We start from the raw sequence: 21307 nt of genomic DNA on the forward strand, positions 1-21307 counted from the left end.
CACCGAGCCTGGGCCCAGGGCGCCGGCTGTGCCGTCACCGTCCCCGATCTGCGACTCTCTCCCAAACCCTCTCCACGCCTCAGTTTTGCCAAATTCACGCGATCATTTTATCCGCACGGGCGCGTTTCGTCGCTGGGTCACGCGCCCCGTGGGCGCGAGCCTGCGGGCCGGGCGGCGGCGGGCTGAGGGCGGAACGCGCCACGCCGCGGTCTCCTCAGGGCGGGCCGGCTCCGCGGGGCTCCCCGTCCTCGGCGCTGCGGGCCACCAGTGTGGAGGGAGGGAGCCGCCGGTGCTCCCGGGCCCCGGTGCGCCAGCGCGGCGCTGCCCGCGGCTGCCGGCGGCCTCGCCCGCTCTCCCGCCCGTGAAGAGCGAGGGCTGCGGGCAGAGGCGGCCGCTGTCGGTAACGGCTCCGTCCACGGAACGGCCGCTGCCGCGGGCTGCTGCGGCTCCCCAGCACCGTCCCCCATCGCAGAATTTACATCGTCACCAAATGCACAGCCAGACGCGTACCGAGGAACGCAGGTAAAATAAATCGCTTGTCATTACAGCTACGTTTCTTCAGGAAAACTCGGCAATGTTCTGGAGGTACTCGTTACTCTGGAAACGCTCCCTTTTACGTAAGTAGCCTGCGTTCGTGTCTTGCGCTCCCTGTAAGGCGCCTTGCCTCATGCACCTACTTGAGTCACCGGCTGGTGACGGTCCATTAACTGTGTGACCTAACCCATGGCAAGCATGCAGCCTACCTGGTATGTGCTGCATTCATTTAGCAATGCGTGAGAATAAAACATCTTGTGGAAGCAGAAGAACTTATCAGTTGTTAAAAATTTCCTTAACAAAGAGGGTAGATCTCTGTACCCACAGGTTACAGTAAGATTGTTCTCTTATTTTGCAAGTGGGAAACCTGAAGAGAAATTACTTGCTAAATACTACATTGTGAATCTGTATTTTCATGGAGCACCAGGTACAGGTCTCCTGTTCTAAATACTAGGCCATCTGCAAAATTCAGCATACATAAGGATTTTCTGACACGTAACTGTACGTCTTGCTGTGTGTCCTTCATTTGTTTCTGTTCTTACAGACAGGACCTGGTCATGACTGAGGCTCTTCTGTGTTACAGCACTACAGTGAATAAAGAGTAACGTGTTTCACCCTTTGCAGTTAATATATTCGACAAATCTTATTGTACATTCTTTACGGAACTAGTCCTGTTTTAACAATCTGAATATTAATAATGTGATTTAGCTGGACCTTACTGCCAAAGCAGACTGTGAGTCATCTTTATTACCATCATCTTTATGACAGAAGAAATGACACCAATCTGTCTTAGGCACTTACGAAATATGCTCGACTCATCCACTTGGTCTACAGCACTTCCATTGGCAACCACATTTCAAAAGGCAACCAATTTAACAGGTTTACTTTTCAGAAATCATTCCTGCAAGCGGAATGCAATTTGTTGGTACTTCAGTTCCTTCCTGTCATCTGAATTATTTTTAAATACATCATTAACTACGTTAATGTAGCATTCTTTTCTTGACAATTTCCTTCATTGTCTATATGGGAGCTAGGTAAACACTCTGTACATACTGTCCACATTAAGTGCATTTCTTTGATGTATGATTATATAACACTTTTATAAAGATCTCAAAATACCTCACAAACATTAAACTGGTGGAAAGTACATTAACGATTATACACAGAAGTAAACCAAGAGAAAGGTTCACTGACTTGCCAAAGTCATGCAGTGAATCAAAAAAACAGCTGGAAAAGTAACAACTCAGACATAACTGCATGTTCTCACTTCTCTTCAGATTGTTATAAGAGACTGTGAAAGGAAAAGCACACTGTTTTAAAACAAAGCATAAATACTATTTAATTCCCTGCAGAAAATTATTCATGGGAGCAGTTTATCTTGCCCTCTGTCCAATGTGACAGATATCATTTCCTTCTGTAGCAAAAAAGTCTCAAGTGTTGGGTTACTTGAGAACAGAGTATGTGGCACTGCGTCAGAGTCTTAAAAAAAAAAAACCAAACCTCTCTTCTGCAACACCAGAAAACTTATTTTTTAAATATGAGATACTGGATCAGAAAAACATCACAGAAATCTGAATGGAATTATGGCTGAGAGAAACATTGTTGCAGCTAACTAATTTAAAATGAAGAATATGAGTCAGAACAAGCCCAGAAATAAAGCTACTATCAATCAAGCCAGTTCTACCAAAGATGGTTAATTTGGGCAATACAGCCAACAGAAATTTGTGTAACGAAAGTTATCACATTCATTTTTTCTGAATGTACATACTAAATATAAAAATTTCTGGTTTACCTTGAAATTATCTTGGTAGCTCTAGAAGAGTTATATTGCCAAATAGCATAATTGTGCTGTTACTGATTTCAGCCTTTAGCCCTCAAGTTTGTTAAATCTAAAACATGCAGAAAAAATACAATGCAAGTTTAATAAACAAAGTCCCCATGGCCACTAGTTCTGCATGTTACATAAGAATGACAGTTCCTCAGATGTCTGCGCCCACTCATAGTTGCACAGCACCTGTGACCTTCTAATTGTGGTTAGAAAACAATGGAAATTGTATAAAAAGATTTAGGAAAAAGCTTTAGACCTTTTTTTAATGAGATGTATTTTGTCCAAGGTGACTACTACTTCTGATTTCCAGCTGCTTCTACAGCAGTCTGTTTTAAGAGATGCCAAGAGACAAAACAGATCCCACAGTCACAACCAGAAAAACTCTTCACTGACCATCATTAATGGTACTTTAAAAATAAGAGTTTGCAAATTTGTCAAGAAATCCTCCAAATTAAGATGGTGTGCTTCCTTTGCTCAGAAAGGAAGAGAGGATACTGGAGAAATTTTCCTCTAAGAAAACAGACAGAAACATTTACAGGAGATAAAGTTAGCAAAAGAAGGAAGATTAAGCACATTTTTGTAGTAGTTAAATCCCATCTTATTTGCCCTGGCTCTTCTCTATGAAGATAGTACGATGACATTTGTATGATTCAGGCTTGTCATTCAAATATAATTAATTCTTGTAAATTTAGTTTTATCAAAACAGTAATGAGAACGCTGGCTGCTAGTGAGCAAAGCAACACACTGGTAATGTGAAGTTCAGAGAGGTGAAAATTACCTCACCATCATAGCTGTTTATAGCTATAATCTCTTCAACTTTCCCTGCTGTTGAGCTGAATGAGGATACAGGCTGAGAAATACAACAATGTATACCTGCTAATGTTCTTCTAACTTTTTAGAAAACTAATATTAGATCTAATATAGGGATAAAATATTAATCAGAACAGACTCTGAGACAAAAACAGTGGTTTTGCATCAAATAAAAGGTTTTCCCAATAATTTAAAAATACTCAGAAGAGTATTACAAGCCTACTCTTATATGTTCAAAACACTGATAAATCTTCGCATCTCTGTAACATATGAGTAATCTTTTTTAGTCAAGTTTCCACTAAGGTGACAAAAAGTAAAGCAATGAATCAATCAGTGGTGGAGCCAAGAACAGAATGCAGGGCTGCCTGTCACCCATATGAGAGTGTTTTATTCTAGATGAGCAGTTCTTCTAACAGGACTTGCACAAAGAAAACTAGTATACTGAACAAGATCTTTTGGGGAGGGCAACAGAAACAAAATTTCTTTAAAAAGGCACTGTCCTTTCTCAGACAGTAGTACACTCGGACATCCTTCCCAAAACAGGGATTATAATGGCAAGGGGGAATACAAAACAAGACTCCAGGACCCAAACATGGCAGGCCTAATCTACAAGCAAATAAAAATAAACATTACTTGCTGAGCACGCTATATTGGGGTAGCATGGCTCTGCAGCACTCATCTGTAATTCTTCTGGTTTCTGCAATTAGCAAAGATTGTCTCATGACCTTCTCCAAACCAAAGACCAAAAAAGAATGTTTTGAGTGCCAAAAGGTTTTAAGAAACATTACATGAACCATTACATGTACCTGTATACATTATCATGAGTGTTCACGCTGTAACAGGAGTGAGTAACGGGATTGCCAGAAAGGGGTCAAATACTAGGCAGCCAAATGGTTATACCATAAGGACTTAACTGGTTGATGTTATTTACACTCATTCAAATAGGTACTGTTTGGCAATTGCTTCTTTTTGAGTTACCATTAAAAGACCAGAATAAGAACTTTGTTAAATGCAAGACTCCCAAAACGTTATTAAAAATATTCCTGTATACATAAGATCTGAAGTATTAAAATCGCCAAGAAAAACTGGTTTGCAAAACAGTCTTTTATTGTATCCGTGCCACACATACTAGTGAAAAATAACACTCCTAAAAAAGAAAAAGAAAAGAAAAAGAATGCTACCTTTCCACAACATTTTTTTTAAATAAAACTTCAAGTACTCTTACATTAGTACAAAAAAAAAAAAAATCTGATCTATCTGCCCCAACAGGCCACCACAACACACAGTAGATAAAACACAGTGGTTACAAATGTCTTTTTTGTTATTTCTGTGGCAAGGCAAATGGAGGGAAATGTTTCTATGAAAAAATACTGTGTGCGTAGGAAATTGTCACAATTTTATTCCACATGGATACAAATGATTATACTTGAATTTGAGGCCATGGTGGCTTGAAATTATATAACAAAATAGAAAAATGGAAAACTAATATCCCCTACACCCTGTTTTAAAGGCAGGCACTACCAAGATTAAGGAGACTCCACAGTGTTGGTAGAGGATAATTACTGTACAAGCCATATAGCTATAATTACCTTAAGACTAAAATAAAATGCTACCGTCCTCCTAAGGCATAAACAATAATGTCTGCAAACAATATGTACACATCATACATATTTAAAACAAGACTTAATATAAACAATAATGAACATTATATACATATGTCTCAATTTTTCTTCACTGTCTTGAAATACAATTTAACTACACAAGTGATGCAGCAACATATATATAAATGTACTTGTAACTCTACAGTAAAGTTTAATTTTTAGTGCCTTCACAGCACATCAGTGTAAACAGTTTTACTTGGCTTTGTTTTATATTTTAAAACATTCCTTGTTGTATTTTCAAGATTTAAAGCAATTTTCTAATTCTTCCTTTTCACAGAAAACGAAGATTCTGGATGCTGTATAATCATAAATAATTCATAAAATTAAATACATTCACTAAAAAATAAACTACAAAGTAAAAAAATGAAAAATAGATATTTATTGAAAGGGAAAAGAGAACCATTTCCCCAAGTAGAGCTCTGGTGGTTGAATATTCAGTGCGTTTTGATATATTTTAAATTGCTATTGCACTATAACACCCCTTTCTTTGAAATTCTTTGGGTGTACTTCCCTGTTCTACCTAAATTAGTTTGATAAAACACACAAACCAATAACCAAGGGGCCATGGTTGCTGTAAGAGTGAAGCCTTTAGAACTAGTGTCACTCTTCCGTGATATTTTTTAAGAAAAAAAAAAACAGTCATTAGTTATGCACGTGCCTTGCACTTTTATGTAAATATAGTTCACATTGCTGGTCTCATCAGTCCTCATTTAAGGAAAAAAAAATGGATTCTGATAACTTCAGCTCACTTTGAAAATCTCTGTCCATTTTTTTTCAAAATACTTCCTCATGTTGTGGCCAGCCCTGCCTATGTCAGAATCATCTTCATTAAAGGTTTCACAGTTGTCAAAAACAAGCCTGACATCTAGCGAAAATGCTTCAAGATTAGGGTACCTGAAAGAAGAAAAAAGTAAATGATTTTTGGAAGACCGGGAATCAAAGAGGAAAAATACTTTAACTATAACAAAAAGAACTCTAGAAACAATACTGAATTTACCACTAACCACAGAATATTTAATGAATGCTCTGCATCTTTATTACACTTTTGACATTTCTGATTTTAAATATTTTCAAGAAAATGAACATCAGTGTAAGTAATAATCTCTCATCATTGTATTTATAATTTGCATCAAAAACTTTGTAAGCGAGAATTTCAAGACTGTACTGAAAAACAAACTACTTTTTAAATTAACTTTCCCCTGTCAACAGTTTTCTAGTTAAAATGCTATGGGTAAATTCCATTTATTCATCTTTTCTTGGGCTCAAGTCCTTTCAAAAGTCCTTTCAAAGCACACAAGTGCTGAGTACTCACATTTACCTCAAAGAGGAACAATCAGATATATAGAAGGCTGCCCTGATCAAATCTGTAACATTTTCTCTGATCTTTTTCTTATCCTGAACGTACAAGGTCCAAATAGTGATTAAATATTCACAGAAATGTTAAAAAGCCAGTAAAAGGCACAAGTCTACAGTTATCAATGAGCATGTGTGCAGCATTTAGATCTCAAGCTCATGGGAGAAAAAGCCTCAAGGAGTGAGAAAGTCCTTTGTATCATCCTAGGAAACTGGTTTGGTTGGAACTGATGGACACTCAGAGGGTCCATCCTTTTTTTTTTTTTTTTAATGGATGACAAAATTTTCTTTGGTGGTGGGGAATCATCAGAGCACAGGGATGTAACAAAGACGGAAGTGACAGGGGAACAGAACTGAGATTCCTCACATAAAACATGTAGGGGAATAAATTTTTTTTTTCCTTTTTAAGAAGTTGTGCAATCTAATTCTAGGAGCATAAAATGACTAACCTCCATTACTGGAATGTTTTCTAGTTTCCCGCAGAAGGGGTGCTAATTCACTCCATAGCTGCAACATTACTTAAGGGGACTCAATTAGCTTAAAATCGGTACACGCAGTTTTTACTTAAAGTAACCATGCTAAGATGCCTCAGTGAAAAAAGATAAGGAAAAAAAAGATTTTTCCTATTGATTTTGTATATTTGACCTGGAAGTTTTATTATTTTTCAGTTGAAGTCAGTCAGTTCCACAGGTCCCACCTGACATGCTCTTTCACTCAGATATGGCAAAGAGAAAAAAATTATACTTATGAATTCTTATTTTGATCATAAGTTATCAGACAAGTGCCAGAGCAGGCAGAAGACCAAAGTATCTTTTAACTAATTAAAAGAAAATACTGAATTTCAAGTTGAAATATAGCCTTTTCAATGTTTGTGGAATGTTTAAAAAAAATTTTTTTTATGTACATTAAAATTTACAGTGGGTTTACTTACTGTCCACTACTTAGCTTGTCTCTAATGGTGGAAAAGTCCATAGGTTTTTTAATAACTTTCTTATAACCAGGAACAAGTTTCAAGTTTACAGGAAGTAAGAAAGGCCATGCATCTTCATGAGTTTCCAATTCTGAGAGGATCATGCTGAATAAAATAAGGTTTTAAATCAGTATTTTTAAGCTGTTCACATATTCACAAAGGCTCTTCTTGTTACATAAATTCACCCTGTACTGTCAATCTGTTCACTTTATAAAGGGACAGTACTTTATTCTGTGTCCTGTGCAAAGCTCAAAACAATGTCAATATAGACAGACATCTTAACTGAGCATTCAAAATAGCATTTAGTTCTCTCCAAGCAACCTATTTAAGAAATGAAATCCTAGTTATCATTTTAACATTCTAAAAGAAAAAACACTTGTGTATCTTCCATATTTTGATCCTCAACATAATACATTTGGAAACTAGTAAAACAGGTGCTAATACTAGGTTCCCCAAAACTGTGAGCAGGTTAAACTACATCACTTCTGACTTGCCAGCACAGCAGCAAAAGAAGATGCATATTCCTATTACTGTCTCTTTCTCTGTGATGCAACTATGCCTTTTTGCCATGGTAGATAAACAATTTGGTGACATTTTAGAAAGCTGTCAGCACCTCTCTCTCAGGGTCTTCCAACTCCTGGAAGTACATGGAGAAGTAGGAGGTTTCACAGACAACATGCTATTGAGAAATACTTTCCTCTTGTGCTTCATTGCCAAATACAGCAAATACTTCCATCACACACCAATGTTAAATCCTTAGTATCTACAGTGAAATCATCGTGAACTGCTGTGTGAATACATGATAGGGAACAGGGTTCTTGTGACCTCTCTTTCCCAAAAACACAGACAAGAAGAATCAGGCACTACTTGATTCGACAAGGTTTGCCCAAGTTCCAAATTTCTTACTTTACAAATAAGCAGATCGTACCTGCAAATAGCCAGGTCCTTGGAGTCATCTCTTTTAGGTTTCTTAATAGGAGTGAAATTTTCTTGCTTTAGTTGGCTTACAGAGACATTTTCATCCATTTTTCTTTTCTTAGGATCCATTTTCCCTCTTTTTAAGGAGCTGCTTGTAGTTGCAGAATCTTCATCCTCTGTATCTCCCACTAAAGATAATTTCCTGCCTCTCTTTTGTTCATTACTTTTTTTCCCTTTGATTTGAAGTTTTTTTATCTTTAGAGTTTGACCACTTGCCTACAATACAGAGAACTGAAATAAGCAATAATGAAGAAATTACAGCAACCTCTGTATTATTAATACACAGCATAAAACCAATGAAGATCAGACAAATGGAAGCACCAAAACAATTGAGATATTTAATGACTGAGATTATTTACTTCCTATTGTTCTCTAAAGGCAAGCAAGGCTGTAAACATCCATATGACCAGTGATTTAGGTTCCCAGTTTGTGACAGTATACAAGCACCTGACTTTTAAATAGGTAAAACCTTGGAATAAAACAGGCTGGCCTATTTTTAGGCAAAGTAGTTGTCCACTCCTAAAAGACTGATATAACCACAGATGGAATTCACTTCTAACAACCGTATTATTTTCAAGATAAAAAAAAAAAAAAAAATCCAGTTTTCCATAAGTCAGGGGAGTTAGAGGGATTATTAGTTTAAAGATTAAAAGCTAGATATGAAAGATACAAATACCTTGACTTCAAGATAACTACAGGAGAACATAAAAGGAGTATGAAAATTTAAAGAAGGTATACACAAAATGGAAAGGAGGAAAAATATTTAATCTAATACAAAGGTATTTATTAACAATGAAATTAAACTAAGAAAGCATACACTTAAGATGAAAACAGTAAGAGTTCCTGACAGCAATGTCAGTTTATGGTTTGGAACAATGTGCTAAAAGAAACAGATAGAAAGCTATTACTTGGGGATTTTAAAACTACCCAAGCAAAAGACAGTAACACTAATAATACAAATGTCTCAACTGAAAATGATTATGAGGAACAGGAGACATACATAGTCTTTCTCTCAAATGTATTGAGATGTATAAAAAAAAGCAACAGTAAGATATGCTGTACAGAATGAAAGGAGTGATACTAACACTACTTTTCCCCCGTGTTTCTTTCAAACATTGGTCTGTCAACATTTAGAACAATAAAGTTCTAAAGATTAATGTGGAAAAATATTCTTAACGAGAGAAATAAGGAGTTATGATATTGAATCAGCAAGAGAATTCTGTACCTATTTACATTAAAAATTACACTTAAGACAAACTAAATTGTAGCTTCTACTTACCATGAGAGTCCAAGTTATTAAAAAAGAAAAAAAAAAACACTACCCATCTCATATTATTTAATGGCAGTCCAGCATAAACATACAGATCATTATTTTGGTTAAAAAAAGTGCTGGGAGATCTCAAACGCTAGCATGTATAAAAAGGTCAATATATGTCACTTCACCTTTAAGATTAATATTACCTTTGCTATGCAGGCAGGGCAAAACCAGTCACCATCTGGAATAGTAGTGATCTTGGGTCTGTGGCAGTATGTATGACAGCCTTTATCACAACCATCACAGAGAAGCAGCAGTTCTTCATTATCTCCCTTTCGACAAATTTGGCAGTACTATAATACATGAAAAATTGCTTTAATTCAATTTTTCAACTTTGAAACACTGTACATAAATTTATGTATGTAATACACCTCCTCTCCAAACACACATACTCACTTTGAAAATTACTTCCCTTTCATTTTACCACAATCAGTCTAGCAACGATCACATCTGTATAGAATATATGCAATAAGTGAGGAACTAATCTAAGGGCTAAATGTCAACACATTTGAAAAGCAATTCATTGTCAGATTGGTGTCCTATAGCATACCAAACAGGTGAAGGTATCTCATAGCCAAAATCACGCGGAACACATACTATCTCAGGGATTTTCTCTTCAATTATGCCCATGGCACAAACCACAATTTGTTAAAAATGTCTGCCCTCAGGTTTTAATTCATAGGAACACCAACCTTAGAAATTACCCTTCCTCTGGAAATTACTTTCTCTATAGTATAACACTGCTGAATTTGATAGCTTTTATGATGCAAATAAGCCCCTATAGTTTTACTCACTTAATGCTTTTGGTAAACAAGACGACATTCATTGTCAGTGCACAAGGAACAACATTGATTAGATCTGCTCTTATGTGTTGTCAAAAGTTGGCTACAGTTAGTTACTGGCAGTTTTTCATTTTAAGAATTTCAAAATAGTTAATTTCAATGTCCCTAAAAGGATTTGCAAGTACCATGTTTGTAAGTTTGCATGTGGTTAGAAACACTGAAATCAACCAGAAAAGGCAAATTTTAAAGTAACTATTAAAGAAGACTGTAGAAAAAAAAGTGCTGTAAATGTGATTCAGCATCAGTAAGGTCTGTTGTTACAGTTGCCTGCAATCCTTCTGTGTTTTTTTTTTTAATTATTACATGTGAGTTATTTAATTCATAAAAATAATTTATATTTTAAATTACTACAATGTTTTCATATAATAAGCAGTAAGGATCTTATCCAAAGCACAGCAAGAATTCACTATGGCAGACCAAGTATGATCCTAGCACTTCCAAAATTCATACTAGCCTAAAAATATCGAATGTAGAGTCAATTTTCTTACACACAGTTATTTTGATATTCTTCTATATCTGGACTTCTTTTTCAGGAATGTAAAGATCTCCACATGTTTTCACTATATACCAATGTCTATCATGTAATTCAATAAAACATTTCAGGCAATTTGTGAATTATATGGTTCTTCTTGATACCAAATTACATCTTACAAATTACATTTACATGCCCTTTCAGCTGCTCCTACTAAATTTATAAACCCTTTGTTCTAAAGATACAGCCTTAATCTACAGTTTTTATCTAAATTATCCATTATCTGTATAGATAAAGGATATATATTTTTTTTCTATATAGAACAGGCAGACATTACAAAATTAGTGGAAAAAACAATAATTAAAAAATCCCTTTTGCCAGCACCACCACATAGCACTGGCAGTACCATATCACATCATAAAGCTGATTGATCATAAAGCAATTTGAGGTCAATTTTAGCAATAGTTCAACAACTGGAGAAAGACCTTTACACATTAACTGCTTTAATTATGAAAGCTCTTCCTATCACTATTGTAGCAGTACTACAGCTTGTATTTTCAGAAATTTGAGGTTCGAAAGTCCATGCAAATGTTGACACATGCATTTTGCATGCCTTCTTTGTATATGCAGTTAACACAAACCTATTTGTTAAGTGAGCATGTGTACAAGGAAACAAATATTTCAGCGTATTTGCTTACACACTTGCCCAGTTTGCATGTGCAGTTGTGATAAGTGGGCATGCAAAGAAGCCACACACATTTGGAGCATCTCAACTTTCTGAAAAATGAAGTCCTTAATTAGAATATGCGATGCTGAATCTCCATAAAGCTCATGTCACGGATGAGATCAGAAATATTCCATCAGATAGAGTATCTTCCATCAGATGGACTCAGAAATGCCTCTTTCATACTTAAATGTTAATTACGATCTTAAACAAAGCAACCAGTTACAAGGGCTTTTCATCTTAGAAATTTCATGATACTGAATTTGTCAAGAAGGGGATAATCTTTTCCATTAGATTTATAGTCATCTATGCACAAAGTACAGTTTAACTGTATTAAGTTTTACAGGCAGTAATAAGAAAAACGTTAATCACGGTAGCTTTAAGTGCTTAAGGTGGGGAAATAGAATACAGCAAATTAATTTACAGTATTTTTTAAATGAAAAACACTTACAACTTTCATAATAGATTTTTCCCATGCTATTGATTTCTGTAACTGCTGAATGCACAGAGCTACCTGTGCAGCACTGCGCGCTTCTGACAATGCCCTTCTCCATACCCTTAGCCCTGGAGCAATATCCTCTTCACTTCTGCATTGAAATATAGAGAAATTAAGTAGGTCACATCCGTGTTTGCTGATGTTTAAACGTGGAACAATCATTAACACATTGAAAGCCAAGCAATGACAAAACGTACACAGCCAATAAGTATAAGGTTTAAGCAACTAAATTTGATGTAGTGCACAGACTGTGGCTACGTGCCTCAAAGCTTAGTCACAACCAGTTAAATGTAAGATAACTTTGCAAGATTATCAACAAACATAACAAAAAATATCTTTACAAAGCACCATGCAGAATAACATGATCCAAATGGATCACAGACATACAAGAAGATACATAAATAACAGGCAATAGAAAATAGGCTCCAATTAGCAAAGAAGCACAATAATTTTTCAAGTTAATCTCAATAACCTACCCGTCACCATCACCACTAATGGATGGTGCAGGAGCAGGGACAGTAACTGTGCCCACATTATCCAGTTTGATCTGAATGGTGGTACTTAAGGGGCTCTTCAGATACCTTCGCTCTATGTTCCGCTCCAAGTCAGCAAGCCTGGTTACAGCTATATCTAGAGGGTTGTCACTCTTCCGCTCTAGAGAGCTGGTACTGCCTTCTCCGCCTCCAGCACAATCTCCATCGTGCTTCTTGTGCAATCTACTAATTGACTTATGTTCACAATATACCAAGTCTTCTCTCTCCGATGCAGGTTCAGGACACAGCCAACCCTACGTTAATAGAAATGTTTGCACATTTATTGGTTGCTGTTAACTTACTCAATGTGTAAACAGAGGAACTGTTTAATGGAATCAAACTAAATTACTGAAGCGCTGTTTCCAGTATATCTTAGTTACTTGTAATCCATCTGTAGACACTCTTCCAAAAATATCCAGAGAAGTAAAATAATTAATCAAAGCATTACCAGACTTTCTGAAAGGACCTATGGAACACCCTGCATTCTTACCTCCTTCTGAGGCATCCTGTTCTATCAGTCAAAACATCAGATCTGTCTGTCTTACAGACTGGCTGGGACCAGATCCCAAACTTCAGGAGACAGTATCCATCACACAGAAATAACATTCACCCCTAGAATATACTACAGCCCAAATACTACATCTGAACTATAACCAAACATACATAAGCTGATCCTACATTCACCTTGGGAAAGCCTCAGGTTGTGATACCAGGCATTAATTTCTTCATTCTTTCATGCTCACAACCCATAGATCACATTTTCTCCATGATTCTACAATACTCAAGCAAAGAAGTATGATGAGCTCATGGGCTTTTTTAAAAACACCAAGAGCAGCAGAAACCCAAAACATAGAGAACAGCAACACAAAGCATTATAACTAAGTGGTTCATATGCAGTGAAATCTTTGCATTTAAAAAGGGTTAACAAAACATGCATGGCGTTGCATGCTATACAAAAACACTTGTCAACATCTGCCACTCTAAGCATCTTCTTTAGCCAGTGATTTAACTGAAATAAAATAATGCTTATCTACTGTTCCTCTTATGTCTGGAACACAAATATCTGCGATACTGCTGCAGTGGATTTGTTTTATTTGCAGACCATTAGAGATGAATGAGAAGACCCTTATCAACAGCGAAAGGACTGCTACTATCTACTTTATATTCTCCCCACTTTAGTAATGTCATTTTAAAGAGAGATTTTACTTAAAGTTGGTTTTACCTTAACTTGCAAACTAGCTGATGCAACTCTCCTCTCTAGATCTTCCACCTGCTGAAGAATAGCAAGATCCATCTCCATTGCTTGTTCTTCTACTGACCAGTTTTCAACAACATCTCGAGTTACCTGGTTATCTTCATTTTCATTTATATCAATAATTGCAACTGTATTTGAGAATCATATTTTATTATTTTAATTAGTATTACAATGTCTCTGAGTAAATTCAAGCTGATTTACCTGTTACTCCCATCAAATGTTGAAGAATTGTTATAAAAGATACCAATACGACTACTAAATTCTGTGGGTTTTCAAGCTTGCAATTTAAAGGCAGGAAGAGGAAGGGAAGGCTGAGCTGTAGTGTTACAGAGACAGAAAGAGCTTGAAAAGGTTACCAAAATTTAGTCAGGCCCCTAGAGCAATTTACATTATACAGGGGACTTCTCCAGCCCTGTAACTTTCCAGAATGAGGCTGGTGAAAAGGCAGTCTACAGACAGTGAGAACCTTACCTTTTCTCTCTGGCTGATACTATAACCCTGCACGTAGATACATCTCAGACCCATCTATACCAGTTTTCTTATGCCCAACAACCACACATAACAGAAATAGCAATTACATACCATCCTTATTTTTGATGCAGGCCAGAGTGATATAATCCATGTGTTTCTGTATTTGCTTTTGTAAGGCCTTTTCTCTTATTCCCCTGAGATGCAGCACTTTCAGCAAAGATTTTAGGTCCTCGGGATCAGTAATCCTCCACCATCCATACTGCATTTCTAAATCAAGACAGGCATGTAAATTCTTTACAGACACTTCTAATGCAATCACAATCAGATTAGACAAATGATTTAGAAAAATCAAATAGACAAATTATGCATAAATAAACTGAAACAGTACACAGTGGCATTGGAGCAAATTATCTGTCAGACAGTTCCAGCTTATTGTTGTCTCATGCTTACCTTCTGGTATGGGTTTGGGGTTAGGATAATCTACTGGTTTGGCTACTTCAACTGCTGTAGAGGGAGCAGAAGCTATTTTTTCAGTCTGTAGTGCTGGTGATTCGCTTTTACTTGTAGGAACGCTAGGTGCCAAGAATGAATTACCATTCCCTTCCGACAATCCCAAACCCGATCCAAGAGTAGGTAAAGGAGATGAAAATGGAACATTTGAAGTAAGAACTCCCGTAGGCCATCCACAGAACTGAAGTCCCATTATAGGTAATCCAGTCTTCATCTGCTACACAGAAAATATTTTTAACGGTCACAACTGCTATTACTAATTGAGTACTACCTGAATTATGATTAGGACGCTATTTTTAAAAGCACAGTCAAAATATAAAGGAGGCCTTTACTCAGTACTTTGATTAATTTAAAGAAAACTAATAAAATACAAACATGTAATAATCCTTACTAGGGCCCTATGAATGCTTAGGGAATAATAGTTTTTAAAGGGGTTACATGTCTGAAAATTAGTTTTTATTTATTCATCTGTTTTGTTTTTTGTTTTTTTTAGTAACAGTGGTCAACCCCTATAAACCCAATCAAATTACCGAAATGCACATACAAAATTTCAAACATCGATTTACTTTGGATTTTGCCTCCCTTTCAATAAAAAGCTTCCGGTATCATAAAAGCATTTGTAAGACAAAACTGTTTATTAACATCCAAAAACAGAAAAAATAAAAGAAACAAAGATGTAATGATAGCATTTTTGTGAAATAACTGGGCTCAACAAGAATTCTGCCCAAATAAGCAAGGCGAATTCAGACTATTCAAAATGTAATTATTTACTTACCTGGAGCGGTGACAATGCAAACGGACTTAATCCCATTGGACTCTGTGCAGAGGTCGATCCCAGAAGCGGCGAGGGAACAGGTGAGGGCGATTTTGATGGCGGATGCGACTGAGGCGTCAGGGAGGTTGCGGCGGCTGGTGCATCTGTGTGGGTGACTGACATGTCATCGCAGGGAACTCTTGGCAAAAGGCTGAACCACTGTCTGCTCTTTTCAGTGAGAGTCTTTAACAGCTGATCACTTGGAATTAGCGGAGAACTGTAAAACTTTCCTGGCCCACTTACAATAGGACTGAAAAGATTATTAGAATCAGACTTCTCGGTGCTGCTTTGCGAAACAGTGGGCTGAAGGCCGCAGAGAGAGTTTTTGGAGTTACTTTGATAAGATAACGTGCAGCCATTTGCTGCACTGCCGTTAGATTTTTGGGACATAATGTCAGATTCAGGCGGCATTTTTGCTACCTCTAACAGTTTGCTTAGTTTTGAAAAAGACCCAGGCTTTTGTAAAAACAAATTAGTGTTGTCCTTTTCCTTCAGATCTTTTTGCTCACAGTGAGTTGCACTTAAACAGTGTAGTTTTTCTTCTGAGTTCTCAAATATCTCTTCCTTGATATGTATGCTTTCTGCTTTTAACTTTTCTTTTTCTTTTGCAATTTCTTCTAGACCTACAAAATGTAAAAACTGTAAATAAAATATAACAGGCCAACTAATTTAGACCATTTTATATTAAAATGATATAATCATTTTAATTATATAAGCAATAACTTCATTTTTTGCCTCCATGCATGCTAGATCAGCATCTTCTTTTTTTTTTTTCCAATGAGATCATTTCTCTCTCTACAGAACACTTTGTGAAAGGAAGCAAACATCAATACACATACAGATTTAAGTTCTGCTAAACACCTGGAGGAAAAATAACCTCAATGTAGTTAACTCTGCTACAGGATTCTCCCTTTAGATTCATACACGTCTGAAGCAGTTTACCAGTGCAAATTCTTTGGGAGGGACACATTTTTGGCAGCTTTCTTCTTGCAAAACTCACCACTGAGTACAGCATTATAAAAAAAAAAAAAAAAAAAAGAAGTGTTTATATCAATAGACTACAATGCTAATAGCCTTGAAATTTATTTTTGCTAAAGGCCATTTCATCAAACTCAAAGCCAACTACCAAAAGGAGGACCAAAATTCCTATTGTGAAATCAAATATTCCACAAATATTAAATCATAACATTAAAAATATTTCTTTTTTCAGTGAAAGTCATTAACAATTTAGACTGTGAACCTTAAAGTCAAAATTCTTGACAGCTTAAAGCTGTTTCAACAGCCTATGCAACATGATGCCTGGGACTCTAAAGACAGCTAAGCAGACAGATGTGATTTGAAAGTGTAATGTCTAAAGCAATATAAAATACAAAAGCAGTCCAAATGCCAGTTTCTTCAAATATTTGAGGTATTAAAGACCTATCTGTTATGAATAAGAAAACCGTTTTTCTGTATTCTTTGCTCTACTAGTCTTCTTCAACCATCTCTCTTTTTCTACCCTTACTGTGATGTATCAACTTACCCTAAGAGTCTTAAAAATGTAAAAAGCGAGGGAAAAATGGCAGAAAAAGGGAGAGGAAGTAGAACATCCAATATTGCTTATTTATTTATTTATTTACATCAGATACTGCAATTGCAAATAAATAAGGGTTCTGTTTGTGCTTTATGGCTAGAACAACCACAAAAGTTTGCTTGTTCATTCTGGAAAATTGTATTTTCTACAAATATAATTCATTAAAGAAAGCAGTATCTCCACAGTGAAAACTGCACCCATAGTTATGGTATATTTCAAGGTATAAACAATTTGAATGTCACCATAACAACCCAAATGCCTACACTAAGAGGGAAGGAGGATTATTTTTTAACTGGACAGATCATTCAAAAGTTTGTGCCTCATGTTTCAAATGCTTAGATAAAGGAATGAGAAATGGATAAAATATAGACTTTACTGGACCAGGGCAAACTAAGAGCTGGGGGAAGAGGGAGTAGTTGAGAGCTTAAAACCACGTACACCTTGCTCTTCAGGGAGATGAAATTTTCATTAAGGCTATAATATAAAAATATGGGTTCATCCTCAAGGTCATGGCTAAAATTTTTGTGCATGTTTTTCAACCATCTTCAGACAAGCAGCTGTGTTTCAATGGTTCTCTTTGTGTATAACTTCTGAAGCATTTGGGGATTAATTTGCTTAAAATATACTAAATAAATTTTATTATATAGTGCACAATAAGAATGCAAGCACTACAGCATTTGACACTTTACCTTCTCTATCCAGGTACTTATGGGCAAAACAGGTCCAAACATAGATCTTAAAATAAATGTAGGACAGCAGACATAGAAAAACAGTTCCTTCAGGCTACCCATTACAAAAAGGTAACTTGAAGATCAGGATTAAATTTGGGACAAGTTTTATGGCTTATTTTTGAGGCCAAAACAGAGCTCAGATTTCACATAGTGCTGTAACATTTTAGTTATTTTAATTAAATATCTCTCTGGAATGATGCAATTTTCTTGCGATCACAGATTTCAGGGAGATTTTTGCCATTTTGGGGAAAAAACCTTATGAGAGTAATGAGTTTTGGCTCCATCCAAATCAGAATCAGAAAGGATTTGTTCTGTGACCAAAATGAAGTTTCATATTTAAAAATTCTAATATCCACAAAGTAAGTCAGATTAAACAGGTTCTCTGCCTCAACCCAATAAAGTGTGAGAAAATTCAATCACAAGCAGTACGTAACAATCACAACCAGAAAAATGTATCTAAATTTTAACAAAAATAATATTTGCTGTGTTGAAAGAACAATCAGTGAGGAAAATACAGAGACTAAATCATATTACTGATGAGAAAACACAGTACTTCACTGTGAAAAAATAATTTTCACTTTTTGTTCAGACACACATCAAATTTTCGAGCACAGAATATTCTGTGAAAAAAATGAAAAGCAATGCATTTTCATATATTCTATGGTCATCCTAGTTTCCATATGCAGAGTTTACTGCCATAGAGAAAAGAGAAATACTTCAGAAAAAGTATAAAAAAAAAAAAGCACCTACATACAAATGTGAAAAAGCATAAATATAGTAACTCAAAACTTGCAAAATATGAATCCTCATTTGAAAAGAGAAATCAACACTCTCACAATCAGAAAGATATTATTAGAGAACACCGTATCAACAGTGACGTTTTCTGAAGGTTACCTTATTTGACCTTTGGTTGAAGGTGAAGCCTAGAGTCCTTGACCCATAAAATTATAGCCAACAGAGACTGGCAGTATGCCTTGGTATGAAACTATTCCTCTATGTTTCTTACCTTCACCACTTTCCATGCCTTCTACAAAAATACCACCACATTGGGGCAGAATCCAATACCGGCGCCTGTAACGATCTTGACCAAACATCATTGAACGTAAACAGTGTGAAGCTTCAAATAACTTCTTTCTGTACTGGCTTTGTTGCTGTTTTATAAAAGGAAAAGCATTATAATTCAATAGAAAAAAAATTCAATCGTTACAACAGAAAATATCTCCTTGCTACCACACTGAACAGAAGCTATAGGATCACATGAGCAAGCTCTTTTACCAAAGATATTTTTCCATGTGTTATGTGGTAGTTTACCCAGAATTGACAATTTTACTTAGACAGCTGGCTTTAAATAATCAATTCAATCACTTCTTGATTCAGCTTAAGTTTATCAGCTTTGCTTTAAGGATGCATTTTGCAATGGTAGGACTTGTCTGACTCTCAGAGAACAACAAACAGTACACAGAGCAGTGAAGACAGCCAAACAGCGTGAGATACTGTAGCTTCTGATGGGTAACTAATGAGATATTTCAACTGGTTCAAAAAAAGATGAGAACAGTAATGTCTGAAACTGAATCCTGTATTCAAACACAAATAACTGTCTGAGGGGAGTCTAAAAGACGTTTTATTTCTTTTTCATGCAAAATTGGCACTCTTAGAAGCCAGGTATCATTCTGGACTGCTGATTTCTTGCAGTTTGGAGTAAAAAAGAAACCAGGAGACAACGTCTGAAATGATGAATTTTCTAATATACAGATTAAACTAGTTAATAAAAACATGGGTCATAACTGTAGCCCAACCTACACCATTCTATCTTTCTTATCTATTGTTTCTCTTACTATTACACCCTGTTACTCCTCTTAAAATATGAAGCAAAGACAGTTCTCTCTGTATTGACTGGGAATATAGTTGCAGAGATTAGCCAATTGTAGGAGGGAATGGACAACTCTAATTGTATTTGCATAGTGAAAATCCCATTGCTTCTCATACATAAAGTTTGATTGTCCCTTCCTAAGATCAACAAACAGAAGCGTAACAATTAGGTCTGGATAATTCTGATGATATCACCTTTTTTTGAGGACATATGTTAAAATATTATTAACAGCTTTCCAATTGTATTTTAAGTCAAAACCACCAGTGCAACCATCATTCATTCTTTGGCTTAAACTCACAATTTAAATGTCATAAACATTAGCATCATTTAGTGTTTTCATTAAATGAAAGCTCATCCCATTTTCAATTTGTCTTAAGAGGGACCACTGGAAAATAATGGATAACATTCAAACTCACGGCATCCAGCAATCAGATTTGTATTATAACTAAAAATAGATGGAAATCTCTCACCTTGGTCAATTTTTCAATCTGTTTCTCTAGTTCTTCAACACTTGCTGTCTGGTCCCCATCATCCTATAATTACCAAATATAACGTCACGCAAATTTATTTCAGGGTAACACCATACTACCACATCTTACTAATATTGTAATAGAAAAAGATGTAACAGAAAATGAGGTGTCAAATCAGAGAGGAAAATTCTACAAGGCTATTTCAGAATTCAAATATTTAAGCAAACACTGCATACATACGTCTAAGGGTAAAAAAGTTCAAATTTTGTGCTTGTTGAACATGTTTGGACTAGGATCAACATAACCAGAAAAAAATATATATTTTGAATCTTTCCATAGCATCCCAGATACATATGTAGGAGAGCAGCAGGCAGCCAGCTGATTTTTTTGAAAACATTCTTTTACAGAAGGAAATAATTGAGCTTGCAGATGAAACTTCGAACCATGTAACTTAATCTTAGTTTCTACATAGTTTTTGGATATGCAAATTTGTTTCTAAGTGTTTTTCATACATTAAATAATGGAATTTGTCACAATCTTATTGATCAGTCTTTGGTCAAAGAGCACTTGCATCTTACTTCGATGTTTGAAAAAAATTGCAGAGCTGCTTTAAGTGACAAATCTGCTGTAAGAGTCCTGGTATTTATCTTACTGATTTTTGAAGAGGAACGCACCCATGATTAAAGTCTATGGCTCCTTTCTTCTTGACATGGTTAAAAATATGAATAATTCCCATTTGAAGAGTTTTAACTATTTCAAGAAACTCTTTGGGAATAACAGGAAGTTTCCAAAGAATACAATCAAAATCCTAAGAGCTCCCGACTACCAACACCATGAGATACTGGTCTTGTATTTCATAGTTCTGTAAAAACATACCAGAGCGCAGCCTTCTGAAATATCACATATAGCATGAATGCAATGGAACTTCTGGTATACCAGAAAATGAACAGGAAGCACTAAATCTTTTTCTTCAGAAGGCTTTTCTCTGTGAATTGCCCAGTGCATCAAAATACGAGTCTGTATTGTTTGTAAGGGAAAAATGGAGTAAGGAAGTATTGTTTGTAAGGGAAAAAGATAATGCGAAGATGTGAGATTAA

The 21307-nt window shown here is 36.0% G+C and overlaps 2 protein-coding genes across 2 annotated transcripts in view; both read right to left on the reverse strand.

Annotated features, from left to right (window-relative positions):
* The window catches only part of WDSUB1 (WD repeat, sterile alpha motif and U-box domain containing 1), a 26603-nt gene extending 26577 nt beyond the window's left edge, over window positions 1-26 (reverse strand). The window contains exon 1 of the mRNA XM_026087570.1: window positions 4-26. The gene's annotated coding sequence lies outside the window, so the exon portion shown is untranslated. The remainder of the gene's footprint in view (window positions 1-3) is intronic.
* Window positions 27-4258: 4232 nt separating this feature from the next.
* BAZ2B (bromodomain adjacent to zinc finger domain 2B) overlaps window positions 4259-21307 on the reverse strand; it is a 167369-nt gene continuing 150320 nt past the window's right edge. Inside the window, exons 26-37 of the mRNA XM_026087565.1 lie at window positions 20211-20273; window positions 18877-19021; window positions 15528-16189; window positions 14693-14969; window positions 14354-14509; window positions 13739-13899; window positions 12460-12770; window positions 11939-12074; window positions 9596-9742; window positions 8085-8350; window positions 7118-7261; window positions 4259-5727 (exon numbers count right to left, since the gene is read on the reverse strand). Of these exons, the coding sequence (XP_025943350.1) occupies window positions 5574-5727; window positions 7118-7261; window positions 8085-8350; window positions 9596-9742; window positions 11939-12074; window positions 12460-12770; window positions 13739-13899; window positions 14354-14509; window positions 14693-14969; window positions 15528-16189; window positions 18877-19021; window positions 20211-20273 (2622 nt within the window). The 3' untranslated portion in view covers window positions 4259-5573. The remainder of the gene's footprint in view (window positions 5728-7117; window positions 7262-8084; window positions 8351-9595; window positions 9743-11938; window positions 12075-12459; window positions 12771-13738; window positions 13900-14353; window positions 14510-14692; window positions 14970-15527; window positions 16190-18876; window positions 19022-20210; window positions 20274-21307) is intronic.

This window comes from Apteryx rowi, unplaced genomic scaffold (genome assembly GCF_003343035.1).
Source record: "Apteryx rowi isolate R43461 unplaced genomic scaffold, aptRow1 scaffold_720, whole genome shotgun sequence".
Taxonomy (NCBI): domain Eukaryota; kingdom Metazoa; phylum Chordata; class Aves; order Apterygiformes; family Apterygidae; genus Apteryx; species Apteryx rowi.